Here is a 27,108-nt window from a genome sequence, read left to right on the forward strand (position 1 = left end):
GACTCTGAACTCCCGAGTATACGAAGATCATCTAAGAATATCCACGGAATGGTTGTACAGATTATATATATATACTCTCTTGCAAGTTTTTATTTTGGTCAATCTCCCACAAATGGCGTCTACGATTATATATTTATATTGCATGAAATCACCCGCCAACGGAGCACCCACGCACCACGCGTGCAACGCGAGCAGTCGACGCATGCAGAGCCGCATCACACGCGTCGCCCTTCTCGTCACCGCTCCATCCCTCTCTCCCCGTCTCAGAAAGCTCTCGCGCTTCTTCTCGATAATAAAAACGCACGCGTCCTCGGATTCGGTTCGGCAATGGCAGCCCACGTCGCCAGCAGCGAAGTTGTACGCTCGCAGCCCTCGTCGGGCGGTGGCATCTTGGCCCGCGTGGATCGGTTGGATATCATGCTGGGTTACCTTGAGGAGCTCCGTGGCAGTCACAGCAGCCGCAGCACCTCCGCCGCTGCGTCCGGCGACGCTGGAGCCGTGACGACGAGCGAAGTCAGCATCTCTTCGGTCGACTCTTCACCTAGAAGCACCGACCGGCGCCGGTGTCGGCCTATCGGAGCAGTCGTCGTCGAAACGCAGGTCAAAGGCAACCTCATGGACCGCGTGGAATACCTTGAGAAACGCCTGCTTAAGGCGAGTTATACTGTATTCGCTTTTCCTTTACAATTAATTTATTTTGAATAACTTATTCGGTGGAATTTTGCAGTTGGAGGAAGCGAGAGAGTTGGAGGAGGAGAAGACGAGGAGTGGGGGCGAAGAGATGAAGAGGAGTAATGTGGAGAAGGTGAAGAGAAAGCGTGGCAAAGGGTTGAAGCGGCTGGTGGCTTCGTGTGTAAAGGGAGATCTGGAAACGCAGTAATATCTCATGTATAGATACTGCTGGTTGTGATTTGTGAATGGAATATGTGCTGTCATTTTGGTTTTAATTTGGTGCATGTAAATTAATGTACGAGGGCCTTGTTTTCTGGAAGAAGATGGAGAAGTTTCTGATGAGAATTGATGAAATGAATACGTTCTAGTATAATTGAGAAGTAATTGGATGATATTAAAGAACAGAAGCTCACTTAAAAAAGACGGAGAATCCAGCGTACCTTTGACAAAATTGTCCAATCTTCTCTCTAAATAATTCCTCATTTGGATCAAAATATGGGCCAAGAGAATGCTTCCGTATGCTTGTGGAAACATGTACGTGCCAAATAATTGATGGGGAACAGCTATCTGTACAATTTACCTCTTCTGTTGTGGGATCCAAAGAATTTGCGTGGAATTAATGTTCTTGAAGAATACTAAAGTTTTCTTCTCAAGCAAGCATTTGGCATGCCATAATCCCTCGCTCGGGCTAGATTTCGTCTCCATGGATCATTATGCAGTTTATAATGCAGCATCTGCATGATTAAAAAAAAAACAGAGGGAGAAGAGAGATAATTAACAAGATAAACAAATTCGGCTGACCAATCTACTAAGTTCAGATTTGAGGATAGTATTGACACAATCGTAAGATACTAAGACCCAAGTCTATTGTCTTAATCTTATTCTTAGCCAAAGCTCAAATAGATTACCTCGAACCACTAGTTAGGGATAAATAACACATGAAAGATTTATGTGGCGTTTGGTTCTCTCCTAGGAATCAGAATGGGAATGGATATCATAGTATTATAGAATGAGAATGAGAATGAGTACGAGCTTGGGTATCATTCTTAAAAATAATATTTGGTTAGTTGAATAGTTTCAATCGGAATGAACATAAATTTTCATTTTTACCCTTAAAGGAAAATAAGAGAAAAAATTAATGGAAGAGAAAGTTGAATGTGAGATAAACATATAATGAGAGAGAAAGTGTGATGAGAAAAAATAAATAGAAGAAAAGTGTGATGAGAGAAAATGAGGAGAGAGAACGTGATAGGAGAGATTGAGAAGAGAAAAAGTATGATGAGAGAGAAAGTGTGCTAAGAGAGAAAGAGTGATGGGGATAAATGAAGAGAGAGAAAGTGTGATGAGAGAAAATGAGATATTGAAAAGAGAAAGTATAATAAGAAAATGTGATGAGCGAGAAAGTGTGATGAGAAAAAATGAAGAGAGGAAAAGTGTGATGAGATAAAATGAGGAGAGAGAGTGTGATGGAAGAGAATGAAGAGAGAGAAAATGTGATGAGATAAAATGTGGAGAGAGAGTATGGTAAGAGATATTGAGGAGAGAGAAAGCACAATGAGAGAGAAACTATGATGAAAAAATAAGAGATAATGAAGAGAGAAAATAATAAGAGAGTGTGTGTGATGAGAGAGAATGCAAAGAGAAAATGATAGAGAATGTGTGATGAGAGAGAAAGTACGTTGAGAGAAAAAGTGTGATGATAGAACGAGGAGAAAGAAAGTATGATGGGAGAGAACGAGGAGAGAGAGTGAAATGAAACAAAAATTGAACAAATATACTAAGGATATTTTCCATTCCATCAAAACCCAAGGGAGGGGGTGAGTTTCATCCATACCCAAGTTTTTGGATTTCATTTCAAAATCTTGATTCCATTCTTATCAATCAAACACAAGGTTTAGGAATAAATTCATTCCCTCATTCCCAAACCTCTAAACCAAATGCCACCTTATTACTGCTTAACTTTTAGCTACAGCGAAAGCATGTGGAAAAATTGTGGAAACTCAGCTAATACATACTGATGAAGATGATTGTTTTACCTGTATAAATGTCGCGAAGACATCATCTTCCTCCAATTTAGAGAATTCTACTGCCCATCCTTCCTCATCGGGGAAAATTTTCTTTTGCCTTTGAGCTTCAAGCAGCACAGAATCACGATATAGAAACCTCTGCCAGATTTGATGTAGATTTGCCAACATAAGATCTATTTCTGTCTCATCTAACCGCTGTCCAATTCAAAAAAATAAAATAAAATGTTAACAAGATCATCAGGAATTTTCTACATAAGCAACAGATAGTATGAGAGGACTGGTATACTACCTGAAGAATTTGAAGCAAGTTTGTAATCTCATCTTCTTGAATTCTAACCGAAAAGCTACTGTAGTCCAGGGCATTCTCATATGGAAGGTAGATACCATCCTACGCCAATGTGTCAAGATTAGTAAGACAATGTATGTGATAAATTAAACACTAATATAAGGCCTAATGTGCCCTAAAAGTATAACAAACTTTTAAAGCTTGGACACCTCTTAATAATTTAACAAACTTAACAAAGTATAACAAACAATAGCCCTTCCAACCACATCAGTTTTATGAGGCATGTTGTGAGGAAGTGCTCCAAGGAGAAAATTGGACCAAAATACGTGAAGTGGGAAACCCAAGATCAAGCTTTGGTTTCATTAATGTCGCCATTGTACAATTTGAAACTCAATTCATCAAGTTTGAAAAAGAAAAGAGCCATGGTACATGGGACAACATTGCATATAAACTCCTGGTGTGCAATTGGTTAACTCTATTTTAAAAGCAAAGCAAGAATGTCTGCTTACCTGAATTATTACAGGAATGCATCCTTGCAAAATGCTATCTTCCAAGCGTCCACTCCATCCATCCCCAGGCAAGACACCACAGAAGATAGAGCTAGCTACATCATCATAATACTTGGAAGAGCGCATATTGGTAACAGTTACGTTTGGAGTATGTTGTCTCCCAAACTTGCCCGCTTTGTTAGGTGTAGAACCAAATTCCTCAGCAAGCTTCTGTCGAATGCCCATACTATATCTGAAATGTTGTTTGGAAAAAGAAGCTACTAAATGACTGACAGTAAAATCACTGATGCCAATCCCATGATGTTCAAAGATAATTTACTCACGTGTCTTCAGGTCTACCATTCTCATAGGCAGGTCCTAAGTTTCCATTGAAGTAGAATAATGTAGTACGCTCTTTGCGTGGTCTATGACGTTCAGTTATAACAATGTCAGACAAAGTAATCATGAAAAGCCTACAAATGGATACTCTTGATATGTACCTTGCCCAAAGTTTTGCCCATATTGCACCTGGTTCAGGCCTTTTCCATGCAGGAAGGACAAGATCCTTTTCTGGATCAAAGCAGGGGTGGGTACCTGTTTTAGAAGAAGGAATTGGATCCCAGTTGTCGGCCCAATAAGCTGTTGTAGAGTGATTATGCTTTGAGTTTGTATTGCCCCAATGAACTAACATAGTGCTATTCCAGATCTCTTTTGGGGCATAGCAAGCACCTTCATCCCATGAAAAAAACTGTCAGATAGAAGCAATAAAGTTAGGTTCCCATCAGAAAGTTGAAAATTTTAAATTCTCACTTGGGATAGTGTCATACCCAAATATGGTCCTTCCCAGCAGAGCGATTCCAGTAAGGATACTTCTCAACTATATGATCATAAACTCTCTTGTAGAATTCCAAAGCAAAGTAACTTCTTAGACCTTTTTGTTCCTAAGATTAAAGTGATATATAATTGCTAGGGTTTCAATGAAATTTGTTAAGAATCATAGCTATTCAATAAAAACAATAACTTGAATCACTCTTAAAAAATGAGATAATTGCTAAATCTAGCATGAATTTTTAACCAATCTAACAAAAATTTTAAGTTCTAACAAATCTATATACGAAAAAGTCTCATCTCCACTGGTAAATGGAGAGGAGAACAGAATGAAGCAATGTGGCCCCTCAATAAACTACAGAGCATCATGTCACATAGATACCTCCATTGGGGTCAGAATTCATAATTCACAACATCGTGATGGAGTCCTAATTCACAATCTCATCAATAATGCCCATGGAACCAGAGCAAAAGATAATGGACTCAACCATCTATTGAATCCACTCCAAGGATGGCAGGTTCAATGCAAATACTCACTGATCAAACCAGATTCTCCAAGCCACCCTTGTCTGCATGCAGCTAACAACATCAATGGATTAGCAGATCACTGATGCATATAGCCGGTGGCCTACTGATTCAGACAAGAATTTCCTACACAGGCAATTCAACGAAGAAGTGATCCTTGCTGTGACAAAGAGGGTTCAATCTACATGCCACCCAAGCAGTTGTACTCCCATATGACTTGCTTGGAGGTACACAGTAAAAACATGAAGAGTCAAAAAGGCTTATAGTGTGGTAACATGGTGTCGAGTTGATTCTCCGCAAAGGAGGGGAGCCAAGGTTTGGGTAAGCAAGGGGATGGGCAAACATGAGGTTGCCAAGCACACATATCATAGGGAGAGATAGAAAGAACTAAAAGAGGAAATGCAATCATCACGTACTTTTTTGTGGTTAACTTACCTTTAGGCTTCCTAAAGCAACATATACATGTAGAAAGTGAATCCACGCAAATGATATCAAAGGCCCCATAAAAACTTAGCACATGGAGGATTGGTCGATTGCATGACCTAATTCACTTTAAGGGCTAGAGGACATAGAGATACCTCCATATAGGAGGGACCAACTTAAACTTGGAGAAAAAGTCATCTCAGCTGTTGTTCTTCAATAATTTTAAAGTTGAAGTTAATTCTACTTAAACAGGATCTACTAGTTAAATCATTTGATCATTCTAAGACAATGACAAGAACATCATGATGCTATGCATATTTAATATGAATAAATTAAATTAAAATTTGTAAATGTAAAAAATAGCCATTGAAGGGGCAGTATATTAAACTAAATGTATAATATAATAGATAACAGTATAAAATTCACAAATACTTGAGATTAAAATAATTAAATAAATTATATACATTAAAATATGCAAGATTTAGATACATAAATGATGTTTAAATTATGACTGTAAATATTTAAATGATACCAAAAACAAGAAATAAAATATGATTTGGATAGGAGCTACCATGTTCATGCTTAATTCATGTGTCATATATTACTTTCCTGCATTACCCAGAAGCTAGAGGATAGTATCCATCTCATCTTCATACATAATATAGAATTTAGTAAAGGTAAAAAAAATTAGGAAAGAAAAAAATATTGTATTGCTTTTGTTAATGGGATAGCTATTACAATGTCTAGGGCTATAAACATAACCCTAAATCTAAAATACCAATGCAAGATTAACCCTGCTACACTAATAACCTTATTAAAACTAATTCCTCTAATGGTCCCTCTCAAACTAGAGTACAAATACTATCCATGTTCACTTTGTTACCTGAACTAAAGAACCGCTTATAGGTCGGCAACAAATAAGATATTACAATTATGTGATGAAAATATAATATTCACACACTCGAGAAACAAAAATATAGTGAATAAAGCAAGCAACCAATGACATGGTTTGACCTTGATTAACAAAGCTCACAATATAGTTGATGGAGTACACAGGACCACAAGCAAAGGAAAGGTTGCTAGTGTTTGTGCTTGCCTTCATTTGAAGCATGACCATCAAATGGATGCCCTTGCAACAAACTCAAAAGATAAGAGTTCTTAACAGAGACGTGCTCCCCCCTGTCAACTATATATTGCAGTGTTGCATTGCTCCCCTCCACCTGTTTCCAAAAGTTGGTTATCCATAGTCATGCTGTCAAGATCGCACGATATTGCATAGAGGGCTTGGAAGTAATTGTGCAGATGACTTAGCCATGATGGAGAATGAGACAAAGGAGAAAGGATCAAAGATGTTGACCTCTCCCTTAGGAATACAAAATACTCTAAGCTAAATGGGTGACTTTGGTCCTCTATAGAGTTTAGGAGAGAGAAAATAATGTATTGTTTCTGTTAATGGGATAACTGTTATGGTAACCCTAAACTTAAAAAAACTAATGCTTAACTAAACCTCCTTCACTAATATCCCTTAACACTAACACCTCTAACATGCACTACCAAATATATGAAAAATAAGTTTTCTTAACAAATTTAAAATTTTTTCCTAGAATAGTATTTTAGTCGACCCTACCTAGTGGGATAAAACTTTGTTGTTGTTGTTGTTGTTAGAAGAGTATTTTAAAGAAACAAATGAAGCATTTTGCATTGCAAGATTTGTTCATTAGAAGAAACAATGTAAATCAACAAAGGAGCAATTATAAGATTTCATAAATGTACTCATACCTTCATCCGTAAATGAGGTGCATCATCTGCGCGAGTAATTATACATGAATCAAGAACAGGAACATATAAGAAATCTGCTTCATCACCGTTCATTGTTCGATAAGGACTAGCAAGAATGCTCTCATAGAGTGCCATCTAAACATAAATAAATAATTGTAAGGATATGTTAAGGTGAAATAATAGATTATGGTTTTGTAAGTTCACACCTGTGACCCATATAATTGATCTGTCCACAATGTCCTGTTCTTGTCTGTATATATTCTGTTAACACACTCAAACTTGAAATGTCGACCCTATAAGGGAAAAAAGGTGAAGAAATGAAGTGTTTCTGAACATTAAATCAAACAGACAATAAGTCACAAGCTTACTTCAAGAAGGTGTGCATTGAACTCTGGTGGCAGGTCATAAACATAGATTAGTGGCCTTTTCTTTTTTACTACAGCTTTGATGGTCATAAGCTCACCATTGATGGATACCTTGTCAGGTAAATCAACTTTAGCTGGTCGAAGCCATACTGGCCATTCTTGCATAGGTGATAAGGCAGATGGAACACTACAATCTATCCCATAATAGCCTCTGTCACACTGAAAAACTTCATGTATTATAAAATTGTAAAGAGGATGTCTTATGAGTATCAATGTATCATAACTTCAAGTATAACAACTAGAAACAGAATAAAAGTAGATACATGAACAACAAGCAGCTGCTATGAACTGAACTATTTCTGAACAGCTACATAAATAATATCCGAGCATTGAACTTTATACAAGACTATATTACTAGTAATATCAGATGTCTCACTGTTGATTAAGCTTAATAGAATTTTCTTTGGTGTCCCTCTAAGCCTTACACCATCAACACTTCAATTGATTCAACTACCCTGAATGTAAAACTTATTGTCTTTAGTCATGATAGTACTATCTTATCCTATTGTCTTGCATTTAACTTTTAGAATTATACCTAACTATTCTAGGATAATAGTATTCATAACATCCTCATACATTCATTTTGACCTTTTCATTTATATTTAACTTTTTGTATGTATTGTTTCTTAACTATTCAACACTCTGGCACATGACATATGGTTGGGTGTGCTACAGTTTTATAAAGTAGAACTATAGAAGTAACTAAACATCATAATTCAGAAGTACAATATGTTCATTAATTAGAACACAATTAGACTTAGTAAGTTTAGAATGATGTCATTGGCAGACTATCAGAAAATGGAAGAAAATTTATGGTACTTAGTTTCTCTTAGGAGTTCCTTTTTTAGTTTAGCATACAACAACCACCAAATCTTATCCCACTAGGTGGGGTTGGCTATTTTTTAGTTTAGCATACCTCACAAAATCCACCACGACAATGTCCGTGTCCAGAGCACTGGTTGACACAACTACATAATGTTGGAATCTCACAGAACTGTCCCAAAAGACAGTCATACTTGCAATCACATTCCACTTTAAATTTTACTTTTGAAGCATATGCATCCTCTGGGTCTACATTGCACCATCCAGGTTTGGAACCATTAGTTGTAAAAATATTTTCAAAATCAGCCTTTGTCCAATTAGTAACTTTTGGATCACCAGGTTTGGAAGGTGAGCTGATCAGAGATAATAACTATAAGCATCACGATAAGTGACAGAAAAATACAATTTGAAAGAAAACTAACTCACTTTATTTTAAATCCGCAAGCCTCTGCCACTGGACGATTTGGATATTTTGTTTCTTGTCCACAAAAACACATTGCTCGTGTTGTGTCACAATAAGCAGGGCATATTGATACAATCCATGGGCCATAAGGTTGTTCTGGTGAATGAGGAAGATTACACTTAAGCTCCAACTTTGTTTCACATCCTTCACCTGCTTGAATACAATAGCATTTTTATCTTACAAATCTGTTGCTCATTTCAAAGTTGTATCATGGAATAAAGTGAACCTTTTATTTTTCAATATGAGGAACTTATCAAATGAAACCACATAATTCAGCATTGAGAAAATAAAGGTCAATTAAAATGATAAAAGAATACTCAATAACAAACAAAAAACAAGCAAATGCCTTTGTTCTCTCTCTCTCTCTTCCTGTGTCTATGCATATAGAAGTGAGCATTCGGTTAATAACCGAACCAACCAAACTGAACAAACCGAAACTGAACTATGTTTTAGACAAGCTGAACCGAACGAACTTTGCCACTAAAATTGAACAAATCAAACCAATAAAAAATCAGTTAATTCAGTCGGTTACTGAATTAATCGAACTTTTCATAGTAGTCAATTGATACTGCATCATCAATTGACCACTATTGGACAGAGTTGCATCTACCAATCGATTGCTAAACATACTATTCTGCTGTCTAGTTTAATCGATTGATACCGTTCGATTTAATCGGTTTAACCGAATTCTAAATTTTAAAACTGAAGCTGAATCAAATAAACCGAAATAATCAGGTTTTTTAAAAAATAAATAAATTTCCAAATTAACCGAACCAAACTTCCAAATTCATTATTTTGGTTTAACTGAGATTTTGCTCACCCCTATATGCATATTATCAAATAGTTATTTCCTAAAACTCTTAGACTTCCTAAGATCTTTTTACTAAAATTCAGTGATTGTTTGCTTATTCAAAGATTCCAATCAATATGTCCATAAGCTAGGTTTATGGTTTTGTTCAACATTTGCCGAACTTCACACTTATCTTTAAATTTAAACATTCTGCAGTTTCCTAGGTCAATCAGCATAAACGTGACCAAAATAAATGGAACCATGTATAAACAAATCAATCTTGTTCAGAACAAACAGAACTAAGATTTATTTCTGCCTGATTTATCTACTTATAGAAGAGTAGATCGGTCAAGTTTTTCAAAATCATCTCAAGTTGACCAAATTTTAACTGATTTCATCCATTTAACTCTCAGTTTAACCAAATTTCAATCGATTTCATCAATTTTCTACTCTAATATAATCTAACTAATTGCTAGCTAATTTGAATCTCTAGTGTGTTTTTTTTATTTTTTTCCCCCCAAACATTCCTCAATCTTTATATGATGCTGGTTTCTCAAGAAAAAAAAAATCAGATAGTCATTCACAATAGCAATCCCACTTGGGTGATCATGCTGGTATCAGTCAGTTGATTCTGTCAATTATGTTATGAACATGAACAAATTGAGAGATTAATAAGCTCGGAAAAATGTTGAAAATAAAAAAAAGTAGAAAAGAATTCCAACATTTGAGTATATATATGCTGGGAGAAGGAAATAAATGTTGAATCATTTTTCTTCACAAAGGGAGAAAATGTTCAACAACAACAACAACAACAATAATCAAGCTATATCCCACTAGATGGGGTCGGCTGTATGAATCCTTTTACGCCATTAAGTACTATCTCCTACTATATCATCATCTATACTTAAATAAATTTTATCTTATTTTATTGCGGCTAACCAAGTCTCTTTTGGTCTTCCTCTTCTTCGTTTGATATGTGTGTTTGTCATAGTTTCACATCACCTAACTAGAGCATTTATTAGTCGTCTAAGTACATGCCCGTACCATCTTAAACGTGTCTCTCGGAGTTTTCCCTCAATAGATGCAACTCCGACTTTCTCTCTAATGCACTCATTTCTTATTCTGTCCATCTTCGTATGTCCTGTAACACCCTTAAATTTCCTCTCTTCCAAAAGAGCAAAAAGGAATAGAAGAAGAGAAAAGAAATAAAAATATATACATAAATGACCCGGGATAGGATTTGAACCCTAGACCATTAATCTAAGATTGATTTAAGTAGCCATTAGGGTGGTGGTAAAGCATTACATTGGAAATAGGAAACTATTCATTATATGTTAATTATGTGTGAAGAGATGCTTCAACTTCCACTTAGTATAAAAGGGGAAGGGAAGAGAAAAAAAAAATAACTTTTCATTTCCTCTTCTCCTCCCTAGCCGAAACCTCCTCTTCCCTCTTTTTAGTTTTCAGCCAAGAACCCTAGGATTCCAAGGTTCTAAGTTCTTCAAGAGGAGAATCTAACAGGAGAGTTTTCACAAGGATTAGTACGCGCGGGAAGAGTGACTTGGAGATTAAGGCATATAAGAGAGGATTGTTTTTCCTGCACTCTATAATAGTAAGATATAGCGAAAGGATGTAAGTACTACTCACCTGCAGTATGAGTTGCTTCGATAATGCATGTTGTGATATGTTTTATGCATGTTAAAGAAGATACATGTTGTAATATATTTTATGCATGTTAAACAAGATACATGTTATGATTGTAAGAGGCCCTCTAAAATTTTGGGATTAAGAGCATGTTTGGAGTATCTTGATTTGCTTTCCATTTAGTTTTGGGGTTGAGAAGCATATTCAAGTGCCCTAAAGTGTTTCCCTATAAGTATGGAGGATTAAGCGCACATAAGATGCTTGTTTAAATGGAAAGTAAGTGCAAGTATAAGGAAGCAATGTTTAAAAGAAAGTATTTTACTTTAAAGTGGCATGTACTGGACACAAGGTCCATGGGTGGACTCCTAGATCGGTCCTAGGCCCTAGATCGCCTAGTAGTACCTTAATAGGTTCAGGATTAGCTACCTCGGATCTTATTAAGGATGCGCGTAAAGTGGTACAATGTCGGGCCCAAGCAAGTTTATTATTATTTTCACTAGTTATGTAACATAAAATTTTCAACATTCATTGTTTGTCTTAGTGGAAACCTTCCTAAGTTTGAAAACTTGAGGTATAAAGTGTAACATTGATGAACTCTATAGAATGGCAAAACTTATGTTTCCATTACATGTTTACATTGTTAGCATGGTTTTAAGTGGACGTTTTACATGACAAACCTATTTAAAAATGCATGTCATGTACATATTCCCGATTTAGGCATTTTAGCGTGAATTACTGTCAAGTGCAAGTTTTATGTTTTCCCCAAGCAGTTTTGAAAAGCATGTTCCCTTTTTAATACTTGGTTTGTGAGTAGATGATACTTACTAAGCATTCGCTTATAGATTTGCATTTCCTTATACTGCAGATAAAGATAAAAGAAAGCTCGAGTAAGAGGAGGCAGCAGGAGCGGTGTTTTGTATGTGTGTGTAAGGGAACAGTGGAAAAGATCTTGGAACTTGCTAATGCATGGAACGTGTTAGGTTTTGGTGTTGCTGTATTTTCTTATCTCCGCTCTGCAAATAAATACTACCAAGAGTTATTTAAATTATCAGTTTGGCATTAATTAGAGTGGCAAAGAGGGAAAAGCTAGGGTCTCCTCAAGGGGGAGGACCTCTCTTCAAGAAGAGAACCCTAATCCACGGATGTGTACAAAGGGGAGAACACCTCCTTTTGTAGACCAGGGTGTCCCACACGGCCCGTGACACGGTCGTGTGGGTTTACACAGCCTCGGACCCCTTCCTCTCGGCTAAGGGGACACGGTCGTGTGGATTCACACGGCCTCGGACCCCTTCTTCTCGGCCAGGGTGACACGATTGCGTGACCTTCACACGGTCGTGCCCTGCGCCAGCAGGGAATGCCTTACACGACCAGTCATCACCACATGGCCATGTCATGTTCCTTCTCGGATAAGGTCACACGGTCGGTCATCACCACACGGCCTTGCCTTACTCCTTTACGGGTAGGGCTACACGGTCGGTCAAGGCGACACGGCCCAGACCCTCTGGAAGCTCTAGACTCCCTCCCAGCTCCGCTTTGCTCCAAACCACGTCCTATCAGTCGAAACAAGTTCAGAGTAGATCTCTGAACTGAGCAGTAGATAAAATAAAAGAAACTAAAATAAAATATCAGAATTGTAAGAGTAGCATCCTGCTTTTATAAGGTAAGGTTTAAAGTCGGGCGTTTCAGTTTGGTATCAGAGCAAGTTCCACCTTTCCGCCACACACACATCAAGCATTCATCATGCAGCTTCCAAGTAAGGAAGTACCTTCTCACAACTTTTATGCATTTTATTTCTGTTATGATTAATAAGAACTGTTTGTTAAGATTAAGCATGCTTATACATGAAAGTATTATGACAGCAAGTAAGAATGATGATGGGCTGACATAAGTCTCACTGGTTGAGTTATGAATATGTAGATGGCCAGAGGACAGCCGACCAGACAGCCGAGAGTTAATGAACCTCAACCAGAGACAAATGAGTCTGCCCCACCGCCCAACCTTTTAGAAGTAGTAACTCACAATTGGCAGAACAGCAGCAGGTTATAGCCACCTTGACTGCTAACCAGCAAGCTTCTCCTGTAGTCGCATCGGAAGCTAATGTGGTGGCACCAATTGTGGCCAAGGTTCCATCAGTTACACCTGCAGCACCTGCAAGGGTAGTGAGGCAGGAAGCATACCTTATCCAGTGGCAGAAACTGAAACCAGAGAGCTTATCTGGCACTAACGAACCATGGGATGCTCAAGCATGGTTCAAAACCCTGGAGAGCATAATGGAGCTACTGGACTGGCCGGAGGTAGAAAAGATAAAGTGCGCTTTCTTCTGCCTCACTGGTGATGCAAGAATGTGGTGGGAACAGGTCAAGGCAAAAAGAGTAGTGAATCAAATGACCTGGTCTGACTTCGAGACTGAGTTCTTTGAAGAGTTCTTTCATATGCAAGTCACGGACAAACATTACGACGAGTTCACAGAATTCCGACAAGGAAGTTTATCAGTTGGCAAAGCTATGAAAAAATTCAATAGGCTGGCTCGCCTATGCCCTGAGCTGGTCAGCACAGAAAGAGAAAGGGTAAGGCTAATGCTCAAGATGCTGAGACTAGAGATAGCTCTGAATATAGCTGGCGGAATTAATAGACCGCAGACTGCAGAAGAACTGATTAGTAGTGCACGGAGCATTACTTGAACAGTATCAAGCAACAGAAGCCAGTACTGATTGAGAATAAAAGTCAAGGGAGTTCTGGCACTCAGAAACCCCAAAGCCATGGTTCAACCTGGAAGGGGAGCTCCAAGAGAAAGCAGTGGAGTAATAAAAAGGGAGGAACCGTAAGCAAGCAGCCTAAGTATACTACATGTCCCACGTGTGGAAAGATGCATCCTAGAATCTGTCGCAAGGGCACTAGTGGCTGTTATACGTGTGGTCAAGAGGGGCATATGGCCAAGTATTGCCCGACCAAGATCAACCTACCTCCAGCATAATCTATTCAGTATAGAGGCAAGTAGACACAGCTACACCAGATGCAGACCGTGTTGGAGGGTCCTCATATTAGCCAAGGCAGACTGAAGGCTCCACCAAGTTCTACAATGCTCGAGTTTTCTCCCTTACCAGAGAGGAGGTAGCAAACGCCTCCACTGTTGTCACAGGTCAGATACGCATTTTTAGTCAATATGCAACTGTGTTATTTAATACTAGGGCAACCCATTCGTTTGTCTCCATAGCATTTGTCGAAAGAATAGGTATACTCCGGAGGTCCTACGCGGACAATTCTTGACGACACTACCCTCGGGAGAGATAATGACATCTACGCGCTACGTGCTATGTCAGTCAAAATTTCAGACAGAGAACTGTATAGTGATCTGATAATACTGAACATGTTTGATTATGATGTTATTTTTGGGATGGACTTTTTGAGCAAGTATGGTGCTTCCATCGAGTGTCGTAAGTGAAGAGTCCTATTCCAACCCGAGGCAGAACCTGAGTTTGAGTTCATCGGAGAATCAAAGAAGAGAACCCAGAAATTCTTATCGGCCATAAAAGCTCAGAAAATGTTAGCCGATGGATGTGCCAGGTTTCTAGCTTATGTGGTTAATACCCAGCAAGAAAAAGACCAAAAGCTAGAGAAAATTAGAGTCGTATGTGACTACCCAGAAGTGTTTCCGGATGAGTTGCCAGGCTTAGCTCCGGATAGGGAAATTGAATTTGAGATTGAACTCATCCTTGGTACCCATCCAATCTCAAAGGCACCTTACCGCATGACTCCGGTAGAATTGAAAGAACTTCAGGGACAGCCACAGGAGTTGCTCGACAGGGGTTTTATTCGCCCTAGTCACTCACCATGGGAAGCTCCGGTGTTGTTCGTAAAGAAGGACGGGTCCATGTGAATGTGTGTGGATTATTGAGCGCTGAACAAAGTAACAATCAAGAATAGGTATCCCCTGCCGAGAATTGATGATTTATTTGATCAGTTAAAGGGAGTCGCAGTCTTTTCCAAGATAGATTTGCGGTCCTGATATCATCAAGTGAAAGTGAAAGCGGATGATGTACCGAAGACGGCATTCCGAACGAGGTATGGGCACTACGAGTTTGTAATTATGCCTTTTAGAGTGACGAACGCTCCTGCTACGTTTATGGATATGATGAACAGAGTATTCAAAACATATTTGGACAAGTTTGTAATCGTCTTCATAGAAGATATCCTTATATACTCCAGAACTCAGGAAAAGCATGCTGAACATTTGAGGACAGTATTACAGATTCTTCAACAGAGCCGGTTGTACACAAAGTTCTCCAAGTGCGAGTTATGGCTCAATCAAGTGTCCTTCGTAGGTCACATTATTTCCAAGGATGGGGTTATGGTGGACCCGACAAAAATAGAAGTTGAGTAATTGGAATAGACCCAAGAATGCCAGTGAAATCAGGAGTTTCCTTGGGTTAGCAGGCTACTACAGGAAATTTGTAGAGAACTTCTCAAGGATCGTCTCCCCATTGACAGTACTTACCAGAAAGAACAAAATTTGAGTGGACAGAGGATTGTGAGAAGAGTTTCACTGAACTGAAAAGGAGACTGACCAGTGCTCCAATCCTGACTATTCCAGAGAATCGCGAAAGCTTCGATATTTACAGTAATGCTTCTAAATTGGGGCTCGGGGTTGTACTGATGCAGAATGGCAAAGTCATTGCCTATGCCTCGAGACAACTCAAGGATTATGAGAAGAACTATCCTACTCATGACCTTGAGTTAGCAGCGGTAGTCTTCGCTCTCAAAATTTGGAGGCATTACTTATACGAAGCTCGGTGCAAGATTTACATAGATCACCAGAGTCTTAGGTATTTCTTCACTCAGAAAGACCTGAACAGTGAAATCCTCTACCATCCAGGGAAGGCGAACAAAGTGGCAGATGCACTAAGTAGGAAATCTTGCGCAGCTTTATTGTCCTTATTTGCCATGTCTCATCCCCTACAAAAGAAATACTAAATTTTGGGCTTGAAATTATTACTGGGCAGCTCTCCACTTTGACATTAGTGTCAACCCTGCTTGAAGATATACAAAAAGGGTAGGATGAAGATCCTAATATTCAGAAAATCAAGCAGGGAACACAGGAAGGAGAAAATGAAGAGTTCCGAGTATCAGGCCATGAGATACTATATTATGGTGATCGCCTTTGTGTCCCTAATCAAGAAGAACTGCGACAGAAAATTTTAGATGAAACCCATGGAACACCCTACACTATGCATCCTAGTTCCACCAAAATGTACCACGATGTACAAGAACACTTCTTGTGATCTGGAATGAAAAGAGACATTGCAAGATATGTCAGTACCTACCTGACATGCCAACGGGTTAAAGCAGAACATCAGAGACCGAGCGGAGTTCTGCAGCCTATTTAGATCCCAGAGTGGAAGTGGGAGGATATATCAATGAACTTCATAGTAGGACTACCCAGAACCACAAATGGTTACGATGCTATCTGGGTAATAGTGGACAGATTGACCAAGTCTGCTCATTTTCTAGCTATTAGAATATCCTACTCTATTGAACAGCTAGCGCAAATATACGTTAAAGAGGTTATCAGATTACATAGAGTTCCCAAAACCATAATTTCTGATAGAGATGGTCGCTTTACTTCACACTTCTGGGAGTGTGTTCAGAGAGCTCTTGGCACTAAGCTGCGGTTTAGCACTGCGTTTCATCCTCAAACTGACGGGCAAACAGAACGAGTAAATCAAGTTTGGAGGATATACTACGGGCTTGTGCCTTAGATTTCAAAGGGAGCTGGTGTCGATACCTATGCTTAGCAGAATTCGCATACAATAATAGCTATCAAGCTACTATCGGAATGACACCCTACGAGACTCTATATGGGAGGAGATGTAGATCTCCTATCTGTTGGTATGGTATGAAGGTGGTGAAAAGAAAGAAATGGGACTCCAGACAGATCTTATCGAGGACACCACCAAAGTCATTCAGAACATTCGCCAGAGAATAGAAACTGCTCAGAGCCGGCAGAAGAGCTATGCGGATGTGCATCGTAGACCACTGGAATTTGAGATTGGGGACTCAGTGTTCGTCAAAGTAGCTCCTATGAAAGGAGTGATGAGGTTTGGAAAGAAAGGAAAGTTGAGTCCACGTTATGTGGGGTCATACCTGATCACTAGAAGGGTTGGCAAGGTAACTTATGAGCTGGAACTATCTCAAGAAATGTGAGTCATCCATAATGTATTCCATGTCTCAATGCTAAAGAAGCATGTTCCCGATGTAAACCAAGTGATTGAGTCACAGACGGTAGTTCAAGAGGATCTCAGTTATGAAAGTCGACCTATTCAGATAATAGATCGAGAAGTTAAGAAGTTGAGGAACAAAGAGATACCGTTAGTAAAAGTGTTGTGGCAAAGTCAACAGTATGAAGAGACAACACGAGGATGATATGAGACAAAAGTATCCACAATTGTTCTAAGTTCGAGGACGAACTTTTTATAAGGTATGGGGGATTGTAACACCCTTAAATTTCCTCTCTTCCAAAAGAGCAAAAAAGAATAGAAGAAGAGAAAAGAAATAAAAATATATACATAAATGACCCCGGCTAGGATTTGAACCCTAGACCATTAATCTAAGATTGGTTTAAGTAGCCATTAGGGTGGTGGTAAAGTATCACATTGGAAAAGGAAACTATTCATTATATGTTGATTATGTGTGAAGAGATGTTTCAACTTCCACTTAGTATAAAAGGGAAAGGGAAGAGAAAAAAACCTAACTTTTCATTTCCTCTTCTCCTCCCTAGCCGAAACCTCCTTTTCCCTCTTTTTAGTTTTCAGCCAAGAACCCTAGGGTTCCAAGGTTCTAAGTTCTTCAAGAGGAGAATCTAAGAGGAGAGTTTTCACAAGGATTACTACGCGCGGGAAGAGTGACTTGGAGATTAAGGCATATAAGAGAGGATTGTTTTTCCTGCACCCTATAATAGTAAGATATAGCGAAAGGATGTAAGTACTACTCACCTGCAATATGAGTTGCTTCGATGATGCATGTTGTGATATGTTTTATGCATGTTAAAGAAAATACATGTTGTGATATATTTTATGCATGTTAAACAAGATACATGTTATAATTGTAAGAGACCCTCTAAAGTTTTGGGATTAAGAGCATGTTTGGAGTATCTTGATTTGCTTTCCATTTAGTTTTGGGGTTAAGAAGCATATTCAAGTGCCCTAAAGTGCTTCCCTATAAGTATGGGGGATTAAGCGCACATAAGGTGCTTGTTTAAATGACAAGTAAGTGCAAGTATAAGGAAGCAATGTTTAAAAGAAAGTATTTTACTTTAAAGTGACATGTACTGGACACAAGGTCCATAGGTGGGCTCCTAGATCGCCCCTAGGCCCTAGATCGTTTAGTAGTACCTTAATAGGTTCGGGATTAGCTACCTCGGATCTTATTAAGGATGCGCGCAAAGTGGTATAATGTCGGGCCCAAGCAAATTTATTATTATTTTCACTAGTCATGTAACATAAAGTTTTCAACATTCATTGTTTGTCTTAGTGGAAACCTTCCTAAGTTTGAGAACTTGAGGTATAAAGTGTAGCATTGATGAACTCTATAGAATGGCAAGACTTATGTTTCCATTACATGTTTACATTGTTAGCATGGTTTTAAGTGGACGTTTTACATGACAAACCTATTTAAAAATGCATGTCATGTACATATTCCCGATTTAGGAATTTTAGCGTGAATTACTGTCAAGTGCAAGCTTTGTGTTTTCCCCAAGCAGTCTTGAAAGCATGTCATGTACATATTTCCGAATTAAGTGTTTTAGTGTGAATTACTGTCAAGTGCAAGTTTTGTGTTTTCCCCAAGCAGTTTTGAAAAGCATGTTCCCTTTTTAATATTTGTTTTGTGAGTAGATGGTACTTACTAAGCATTCGCTTATAGATTTGCATTTCCTTATACTACAGATAAAGCTAAAGGAAAGCTCGATTAAGAGGAGGCAGCAGGAGCGGTGTTATGTGTGCGTGTGACGGAACAGTGGAAGAAGATCTTGGAATTTACTAATGCATGGAACGTGTTAGGTTTTGGTGTTGCTGTATTTTCTTATCTCCGCTCTGCAAAGAAATACTACCAAGAGTTGTTTAAATTATCAGTTTGGCATTAATTAGAGTGGCAAAGAGGGAAAAGCTAGGGTCTCCCCAAGGGGGAGGACCTCTCTTCAAGCAATGGAAGAGAACCCTAATCCACGGATGTGTACAAAGGGGAGAACAACTCCTTTTGTAGAGCAGGGTGTGACCCTTCCCCCCCCACACCACACACACACGACCGTGTGGGTTTACACGGCCTCGGACCCCTTCCTCTCAGCTAAGGGGACACGGTCGTGTGGATTCACACAGCCTTGGACCCTTTCTTCTCGGCCAGGGTGACACGGCCGTGTGACCTTCACATGGTCGTGCCCTGGGCCAGCAGGGAATGCCTTACACGGTCGTGTGGCACACACGGCCGTGCCAAATTTTGGCCTCGGTAAGGCTACACAGTCGGTCATCACCACACGGCCATGTCATGTTCCTTCTCGGGTAAGGCTACATGGTCGGTCATCACCACACGGTCATGCCATGTTCCTTCTCGAGTAAAGTTACACGGTCGGTCATCACCACACGGCCATGTCATGTTCCTTCTCGAGTAAGACCACACGGTCGGTCATCACCACACGACCTTGCCTTGCTCCTTCACGGGTAGGGCTACACGGTCGATCAGGGCCACACGACCCAGACCCTCTAGAAGCTCTAGACTCCCTCCCAGCTCCGCTTTGCTCCAAACCACGTCCTATCAGTCGAAACAAGTTCAGAGTAGATCTCTGAACTGAGCAGTAGATAATATAAAAGAAACTAAAATAAAATATCAGAATTGTAAGAGTAACGTCCTGCTTTTATAAGGTAAGGTTTGAAGGTCGGGCGTTTCATATCCACACATCCACCTTAACATCCTCATCTCTACAACTCTCATTTTCTGCTCATGTGCTCGAGTTATAGTCCAAAATTCAGCTCCATATAATATAGCAGGCCTAATTGTGGTTTTGTAGAACTTTCCTTTAATTTTTAAAGGTACTTTACGATCACATAAAACATCCGACGCTCTCCTCCATTTCAACCATTTTACTTGTATTTTATATAAAATATCTCTCTCAATCCCTCCATTATTTTGCAAAAATAATCCTAAATATTTAAAGCTTTCGATTCCTTGCAACTCAGCATTTCCTATCTTAACTGTAGTATCCGAAAATCCAATGGCTAAGAGAGTTTATTCGATTTAATTGAGAATTTATAAATGTAGATAGTCTAAAAATTAATTTAGTCTACAATTATGGAAAATAGTAGGACATAAACATATATATAAAATATATATATATATATATAAGATTAATATATTATATATATATAACGTGTAACATGTAAAATAAATAGTATATATAATAACTAAGTAACTATAATACATGAACTAAATATAATTAGGTATATATATATATATATATAATGCAATGTCAGATTGGTGACTTAGTATCATAAAAATTAAGAAACTATAATATTATAAAATATGAATTATATATATATATATATATATATATATATATATATATGGATGAAAATTATATGCAATTGATGACTTAGCATAATGAAAATTTGTATGTCAATTAGAGGAATTCTTTTTAGTTGATAAAAATTGAGATGTTCTCTTAAATTGGTTATGTGGTTTTGGAGGATTCGACTGGCCCTAGGAAGTTCCTCCTCCCCATTGCTCTTCCACCGATTCTAGAGCTCCAAGGGAAGACCAAGAAAGGAGAGTTAATAGCTGAAGATTTAAGGCATGTTCTCTACTTGGGTTATGTTTTTGTTAGTTCTATGTCCTTGTGTGGTTTCGGATCCTATAGCTTGTTGTTCTTGATTGTTTTGTGAGTATGGTGCTCTAGTTAGGTCCTCTTCTTATGCTCCAACTTGTTTGGATAGATGTGGAATTTCGGATATTGTAAGTAGTGGTTTTAAAACCCCTTGTTTAGCTTATGAACCTTGAGTTTTAATTCGGATTTTATGTGCACCATCCTCATAGTTAAATCCGATTTTGTGGCTAATCAACTTAGTTGCAAATTCTATTTCTATGAAAGACATGTATCTTAGTTTAACCACTGATTTTAGGGGTTCCTTATCTTGAGGATAACTCTATAAATGTTTTATGACCTTCCATGTGATTATCCTTAGGGATTAGAGAACTTGGTGTGCTGAATTTATGTTATAGAATTCTCAAGTTCCGGATTATTTTAGAGAAGTTTTATTCACTGATTTTAGGGTTAATTATCTTGACGAATCTCTACAATAGCTTCATGTTTTCCATGTGTTTATCCCTTGAAGTTTGAGAACCTTGCATGCTCAACTAGTAGTATAGGAATTATAAGATTCAGATTCTTTAAGAGGGATTTAAAATTCTATTTTAGGAGTTACTCATTTGAATGATGCATTACCTTTTTGCTCCATACTTACTAATTGTTTTCCCTTAGAAGTTAGAAAATATGTATGCTCAAATTCTAGAGTAGAAGGTCCAAGTTTCGGATGTTATAGATTTCTACGATCTATTGTGTTTTAAAAGGATGATACCATGTGAGCTCCTATGAATTTTGTAAGGTCCAAATTTTTTTTAAGATCCTTATGCTCTATTGTGTTTTAGAAGATGATGCCATGTTAGCTCCTAGAACTTGCAAGTTTCAGAATTCGCCTTGTATGCTTGTGTTTACTCTTGCTTCACAACATGATAGTTTAGTAGGCTATAGGTATAATATGAATTTGTATGCTTATGTTTATGTTTGCAGTTATGCCATGTTTAAATTGTTATGCATGCTCATGCTATGTTAATGCACAAGTCTATGCTTAAGCTTATTATATGAATTTGCATGCTTATATTTAGGGTTTACGATTATGCTGTGTTTAAGTTGTTATGCATGCTCATGCTATATTGATGCGCAAGTCTATGCTTAAGCTTATGTTATGATTTGGCATGCTTATGTTATGATTTTCGATTATGTCCATGTTTAAGTAGTGATCAAGCTTATGTTATGTGCATGGTTATACTTATGTCCATGTTTATGTAATTATGTGGTCGAGTGTGACAGGTGTCCTTAGCCGGGAGCTCACCAAATCTATGTGATCGAGTGTGACCGGTGTCCTTAGCTCGGGAGCTCACCAAAACTATGTGGTTGAGTATAACCGGTGATCATAGCCCAGGAGCTCGTCAAACCCTAAGTAGTTGAGTGTGACCGATAACCTTAACCCGAGAGCTCACTAACCCTATGTAGTTATGTTTATTTCCATGCTTAGCTTAATTACACGCTAATGCTTATGATTAAGTCTATACTTAGGTGTGTATCCCATGCAAGTATGTTTATGCCTATGCATATGTACATGCTCATGATTATGTCTATTTCATGCTTAGTTTATGTTTATACTCGTATGCTATGTCGACGCTTATGAGCATGCCCATAATATGTTAGTAGGTAAGTCCTAAGTTACCTAGCCTAGATATCCCTTAGCACACTAGATCATGGGTGCTAACTATTTCATAACATAATTTGAATATGCTGAGTCTCTAGACTCACAGATTATGACTTTTTTCTTTTTCAGGAAATGTGGCGAATAAGGCAGGAGGAAATGACCAATAAGCCAGCTTAGGGTATTGGTGGCACAACCCGAAGACCCTCTTTAGTTACCTTTCCGAATAGTCTAGTAGTTTATTGTTTACAAATAATTCAGGAACTCATGTTAAGAATTCAGTATTTTTCCTTCATGTCGACGGTGTTGATTTAAGTTTATACACACACACTCTAGGGATGCTACATTAACAATTGTCTCATTACATCTAATATTGCTAAACTTAAATTCTATATATTCTGTCTTTATTCTACTAAAACTAAAATCTTTCCCTTTTAGTGTTTCTGTCAAGATTCTAGTTTAGCATTTACTCCTATACGTGCTTTACCTACCAAAATAATATCATCTGCAAACAACATGCACCACGATCCTGTGCCCTGAATATGTGTAGTGAGTTCGTTCATAATTAGTGTAAAAAGATAGGGACTTAGAGCTGATCCTTGATGTAACCTATCTTTATTGGAAATACTTCAGTTCCTCCGCTTTAAGTCTTTACTCTGGTCATTACATCCTCGTATATATTCTTAATTAGTTCAATATATGTTACACTAACACCTCTCTTTTCTAGAATTCTCTATATAATTTTTCTTGCAACTCTATCATAAGTTTTTTCTAAGTCAAGAATACCATGTATAGATCTTGTTTTTGCTCCCGATGTTTTTCAATTAGTTGTCTAAGAAGATGTATAGCTTTTATTGTCGACCTTCAGGCATGAACCCAAATTGCTTAACTGTGGTCTCATTCATAATTTTTTTTTCTATTACTTTTTTCCAAAGTTTCATGGTATGACTCGTTAGCTTAATACCCTATAGTTTGCACAATTTTGTACGTCTCCCTTATTCTTATATAAAGGAACTAGAATACTTACCCTCCATTGATCAAACATTTTTTCCATTTTTCATATCATGTTAAATAATTTTGTAAATTATTCAATATCTTATTTCCCTAGACACTTCCATACCTCTATCAAAATATCATCTGGCCCAACGGCTTTTCAATTATGCATTCCATTTAAAGTTTGTTCTATTTCTAAAGTTTGAATTCTACGATAAAAATGTAAATTTCAATACTCATTTGACCTACTTAAATTACCTAAGTTAAGTTGGTCACCTGAACCTTCATTAAAAATTTGATAAAAATATCTCTTCCACCGTTCTTTTATTTCTCCATCGTTTACTTAGTACTCTATTACATTTATCTTTAATACATTTTATTTGGATAAGATCTCTTGTCTTCCTTTCTCTCACTTTAGCTATTCTATAAATGTCTCTTTCTCCTTCTTTTGTATCCAATTTTTGATATAATCATTCAAAAGTTTCATTCTTTACTTCATTTACTACTTTCTTAGCCTCTTTCTTGGCTATTGTATATTTTTTAAAATTTCCTCATTCTTACAAATATATAATTCCATATAAGTTGTTCGTTTTTCCTTTACTATCTCTTGTACTTTCTCATGCCACCACCAAAATTCCTTATTTAGTAGTGTATCTCCCTTTGATTTACCGAGAACACTCTTAACTACTATTTTCAACTTTAATATCATCTTATCCCATGTCGTATTAGAGTCACCATATATTTCACCTAATACTTGTACTCTTACCTTCTCCTTAACAAAGGAAGAAAATGTTAAGAGAGAAAATTTATAGACAACTTTGAGAGAAGAGCGAAATTGAGAGAAACGATAATAGTATCCTGTGAAATCTTTCACAGAAGATAAAAAATAATGGAAATAAAAAAATATATTATGAAATAATCTAGAAGTGTGTCAACTTGAGGCAAAAAAGAGGTAAGTGGAAGATTTATGATATAGATGGCGAAGAATAAATGCATTTGATATATATTGAAGAAGAAGAAGAAGAAAGGAGTGGAGTATCCCTTGAACCCTAAAGGAAAGGGAGGGAGGGGAGAAATATGTTAGTGTAACAATATTTCTAAGTGGTTTAGGAAGATTGTTAGTGCCACAATGCTCATAAATGGTAGTTTTCAACCACATTGTCTTGGGGATGTTTTAATGTGTTTGACAAAGGATTTAAGTTAGTGCAACAATATTTCTAAGTGGTTTAGGAAGATTGTAAGTGCAACAATGCTCATAAATGGTAGTTTTCAACCACGTTGTCGTGAGGATGTTTTAATGTATTTGACAAAGGATTTAAGTTAGTTATGCCTATAACATTGACGTGTGCATTAAGTTTCCAAGGACTTTAGCGAGTTCGATTGGTCAGAGTTGAGTCATGTTGGTTGAAGACCTAAAAGCAAGGACTTTGGTAAAGTGGTTGAAGACATGGAGGCAATGCTTTTGGGCAAGTGGTAAAGACCTTTTGGGTATGTGAAGACCTGTAGGCATGACCTTTAGGCATATGAAGACTTGAAACCATGGAGTCTTTTGGCAACATCATTGTGGATGATGTAGAGATCGAAGAAAGGCTTTGAGCATGCAAACATCTGAAGCATAGAGCTTTAAGCAATAGGATCGTGGATGATGTGGAGGTTAAAGACTAGGAACATGGAGGCTTTGGGCATTTGAAGACGTGGAGAATGGAGTTTTGGGCAACATCATCATGGATAATATGGAAGTTGAAAACCTAGAAGATGACGAGCTATAAGGGAGTACATATGAAAATGTAATCTGAAGCTTACAGTTTTTAGTAACATCATCCGAAGATAATGTGGATTAAACAAACTAGGTAAGGGATACCTAATTGGTTTATGCAGAGCTTTATGTAGGCTTAAAAAGGGTAAACCAAGTAATGCTAGAATCTTTGAACCGATTGAAGGTTAGCTCAGTCAATTGAAGTGCTATGTCAACTGCCGAGTTGATTCTAAAATCCTTATTCAAAAACATAATGTTCTCTGTTGGACTTGGACCGACTGAATATTGAGTCAACTAAAGACAGTTCCAGTTAACTAAAGGATTGGTCCAGACAAGCTCGATCTTGGAGCTTTGCATAGGCTTACAAGGAGTAAGCCAGGTGAAGTTGGTTGATTGGAGTGTTGAGTCAATTGGTGAGTTGATTGGAGTATTGAAGCAATATTATCATGAGGACACTGAAAATCAATACCGACCTTTTACCATCTATACAAGATTTACAATGTTTTAATCAGCATCTTTCAACCAATCGCAAGAAAAGATTATCACAAAAACTCGAGTTCTTAATCCGAGTATCTAGGTGAATGATTAGCATTTGTGGAAACGAACCAACTAAATTCAGATAATTATTTCTCGCTAAAAACATACCCACGTAAACACTAAAGTGAATATGTGACCAAAAAGGAATACAAAGTTACTAAATAGGGATGAGCAAATTAGGCATTGCAAATTTTACCAACCAGCATATCCATGAAAGCACCTGCATTGCCCCAATTCCCTATTGCATACGCCTCGACCGCCACACTCGTCCTTGCAAATCATGTCACTTATATTCTACACATAAGACCTTCTGAAGTCAAACAATTCGCTTTTTGCTCCATAAATGCCAAAAAAGAGAGAGAGAGAGAGATAAGATTTGCATTGACCTCAACGACCTCGACCGCAACCGATAAAGGATCGCAACGGGAGAGCCACCTCCCAATCTCAGCTTTCCAAGGCGCGCCGCGGTAGGTCACCGGGACATGCGAGGTGGCCGGAGACCGGGTCCCTAAATCTTCACTCGCTCCTCCACCAGACAACCTTTCGTTCCTCCCGCCGAAGTAGTCAAAGGAGGGGAGGAGCGGGGGCAAAAACATGTGGGCGAAGGAGACGAGGATGAGAAGGAAACCGATAGCCGCGACGAGAGAGCCCGGCGACTTCCATGAGGGAAGGGAGATCATCCTCTGACACAAATGGATCGGAAATGGAAGAAAGAACAGAACCTCGACAATCTTTGGGTTTGGTCCGCGGATCAATTTCGGATCAAATCATAGGGCATTCATTAGTTGGTACGTGGCAACGATCCGATGGTTGAAGGCGTGGGCGATTCGAAGATCGAGCGGATGCCCGCAAACTTGCACCTCGCCGTTTGCAACCACTCCGCTCTCCACGGCTAACCACGTAGGAAAATGAATTTTCTTAACTGAAAAATGAAGAAGGGCTCAGTTAGTCATCAATACAAAATAAAATAAAATATTAATAAAAAATTGGTTAGTGAAGCCATAATGCAAGCGAATCTCACTTGAGTCAGATATATCAATTACTAAAGTGAAGTTATATATATATATATATATATATTTACATTAATGAAGTTATGAATTTTTTTTATCAATTACTTTGATTAGTATGTATAAGTGTGAAAAA

At 38.1% G+C, this 27,108-nt stretch overlaps 2 protein-coding genes across 3 annotated transcripts; one reads left to right on the forward strand and one right to left on the reverse strand.

Annotated features, from left to right (window-relative positions):
• The first annotated feature begins 287 nt into the window (after window positions 1-287).
• LOC122006136 lies at window positions 288-1,045 on the forward strand. Its single transcript, XM_042561503.1, has 2 exons — window positions 288-654; window positions 728-1,045. The coding sequence occupies exons 1-2, from the start codon at window positions 328-330 to the stop codon at window positions 878-880; spliced, it is 480 nt and encodes a 159-aa protein (XP_042417437.1). The 5' UTR covers window positions 288-327; the 3' UTR covers window positions 881-1,045.
• LOC122006135 lies at window positions 1,044-26,680 on the reverse strand. 2 transcript variants are annotated; one of them, XM_042561501.1, is made up of 14 exons: window positions 26,352-26,680; window positions 26,166-26,259; window positions 8,702-8,888; window positions 8,370-8,628; window positions 7,397-7,612; window positions 7,235-7,321; window positions 7,029-7,163; window positions 4,301-4,414; window positions 3,974-4,221; window positions 3,818-3,898; window positions 3,495-3,726; window positions 2,989-3,087; window positions 2,709-2,894; window positions 1,044-1,406 (listed from the first exon to the last, which is right to left on the reverse strand). In XM_042561501.1, exons 1-14 carry the CDS (start codon window positions 26,643-26,645, stop codon window positions 1,308-1,310), a joined length of 2,331 nt encoding a protein of 776 aa, XP_042417435.1. In that variant the 5' UTR covers window positions 26,646-26,680; the 3' UTR covers window positions 1,044-1,307. The 2 variants fall into 2 exon arrangements, with proteins under 2 accessions (XP_042417435.1, XP_042417436.1); XM_042561502.1 differs by having other exon boundaries at window positions 26,166-26,275; window positions 26,352-26,491.
• Window positions 26,681-27,108: the final 428 nt, after the last annotated feature.

This window comes from Zingiber officinale, chromosome 7B, assembly GCF_018446385.1.
Source record: "Zingiber officinale cultivar Zhangliang chromosome 7B, Zo_v1.1, whole genome shotgun sequence".
In the NCBI taxonomy this organism is placed as follows: Eukaryota; Viridiplantae; Streptophyta; class Magnoliopsida; order Zingiberales; family Zingiberaceae; genus Zingiber; species Zingiber officinale.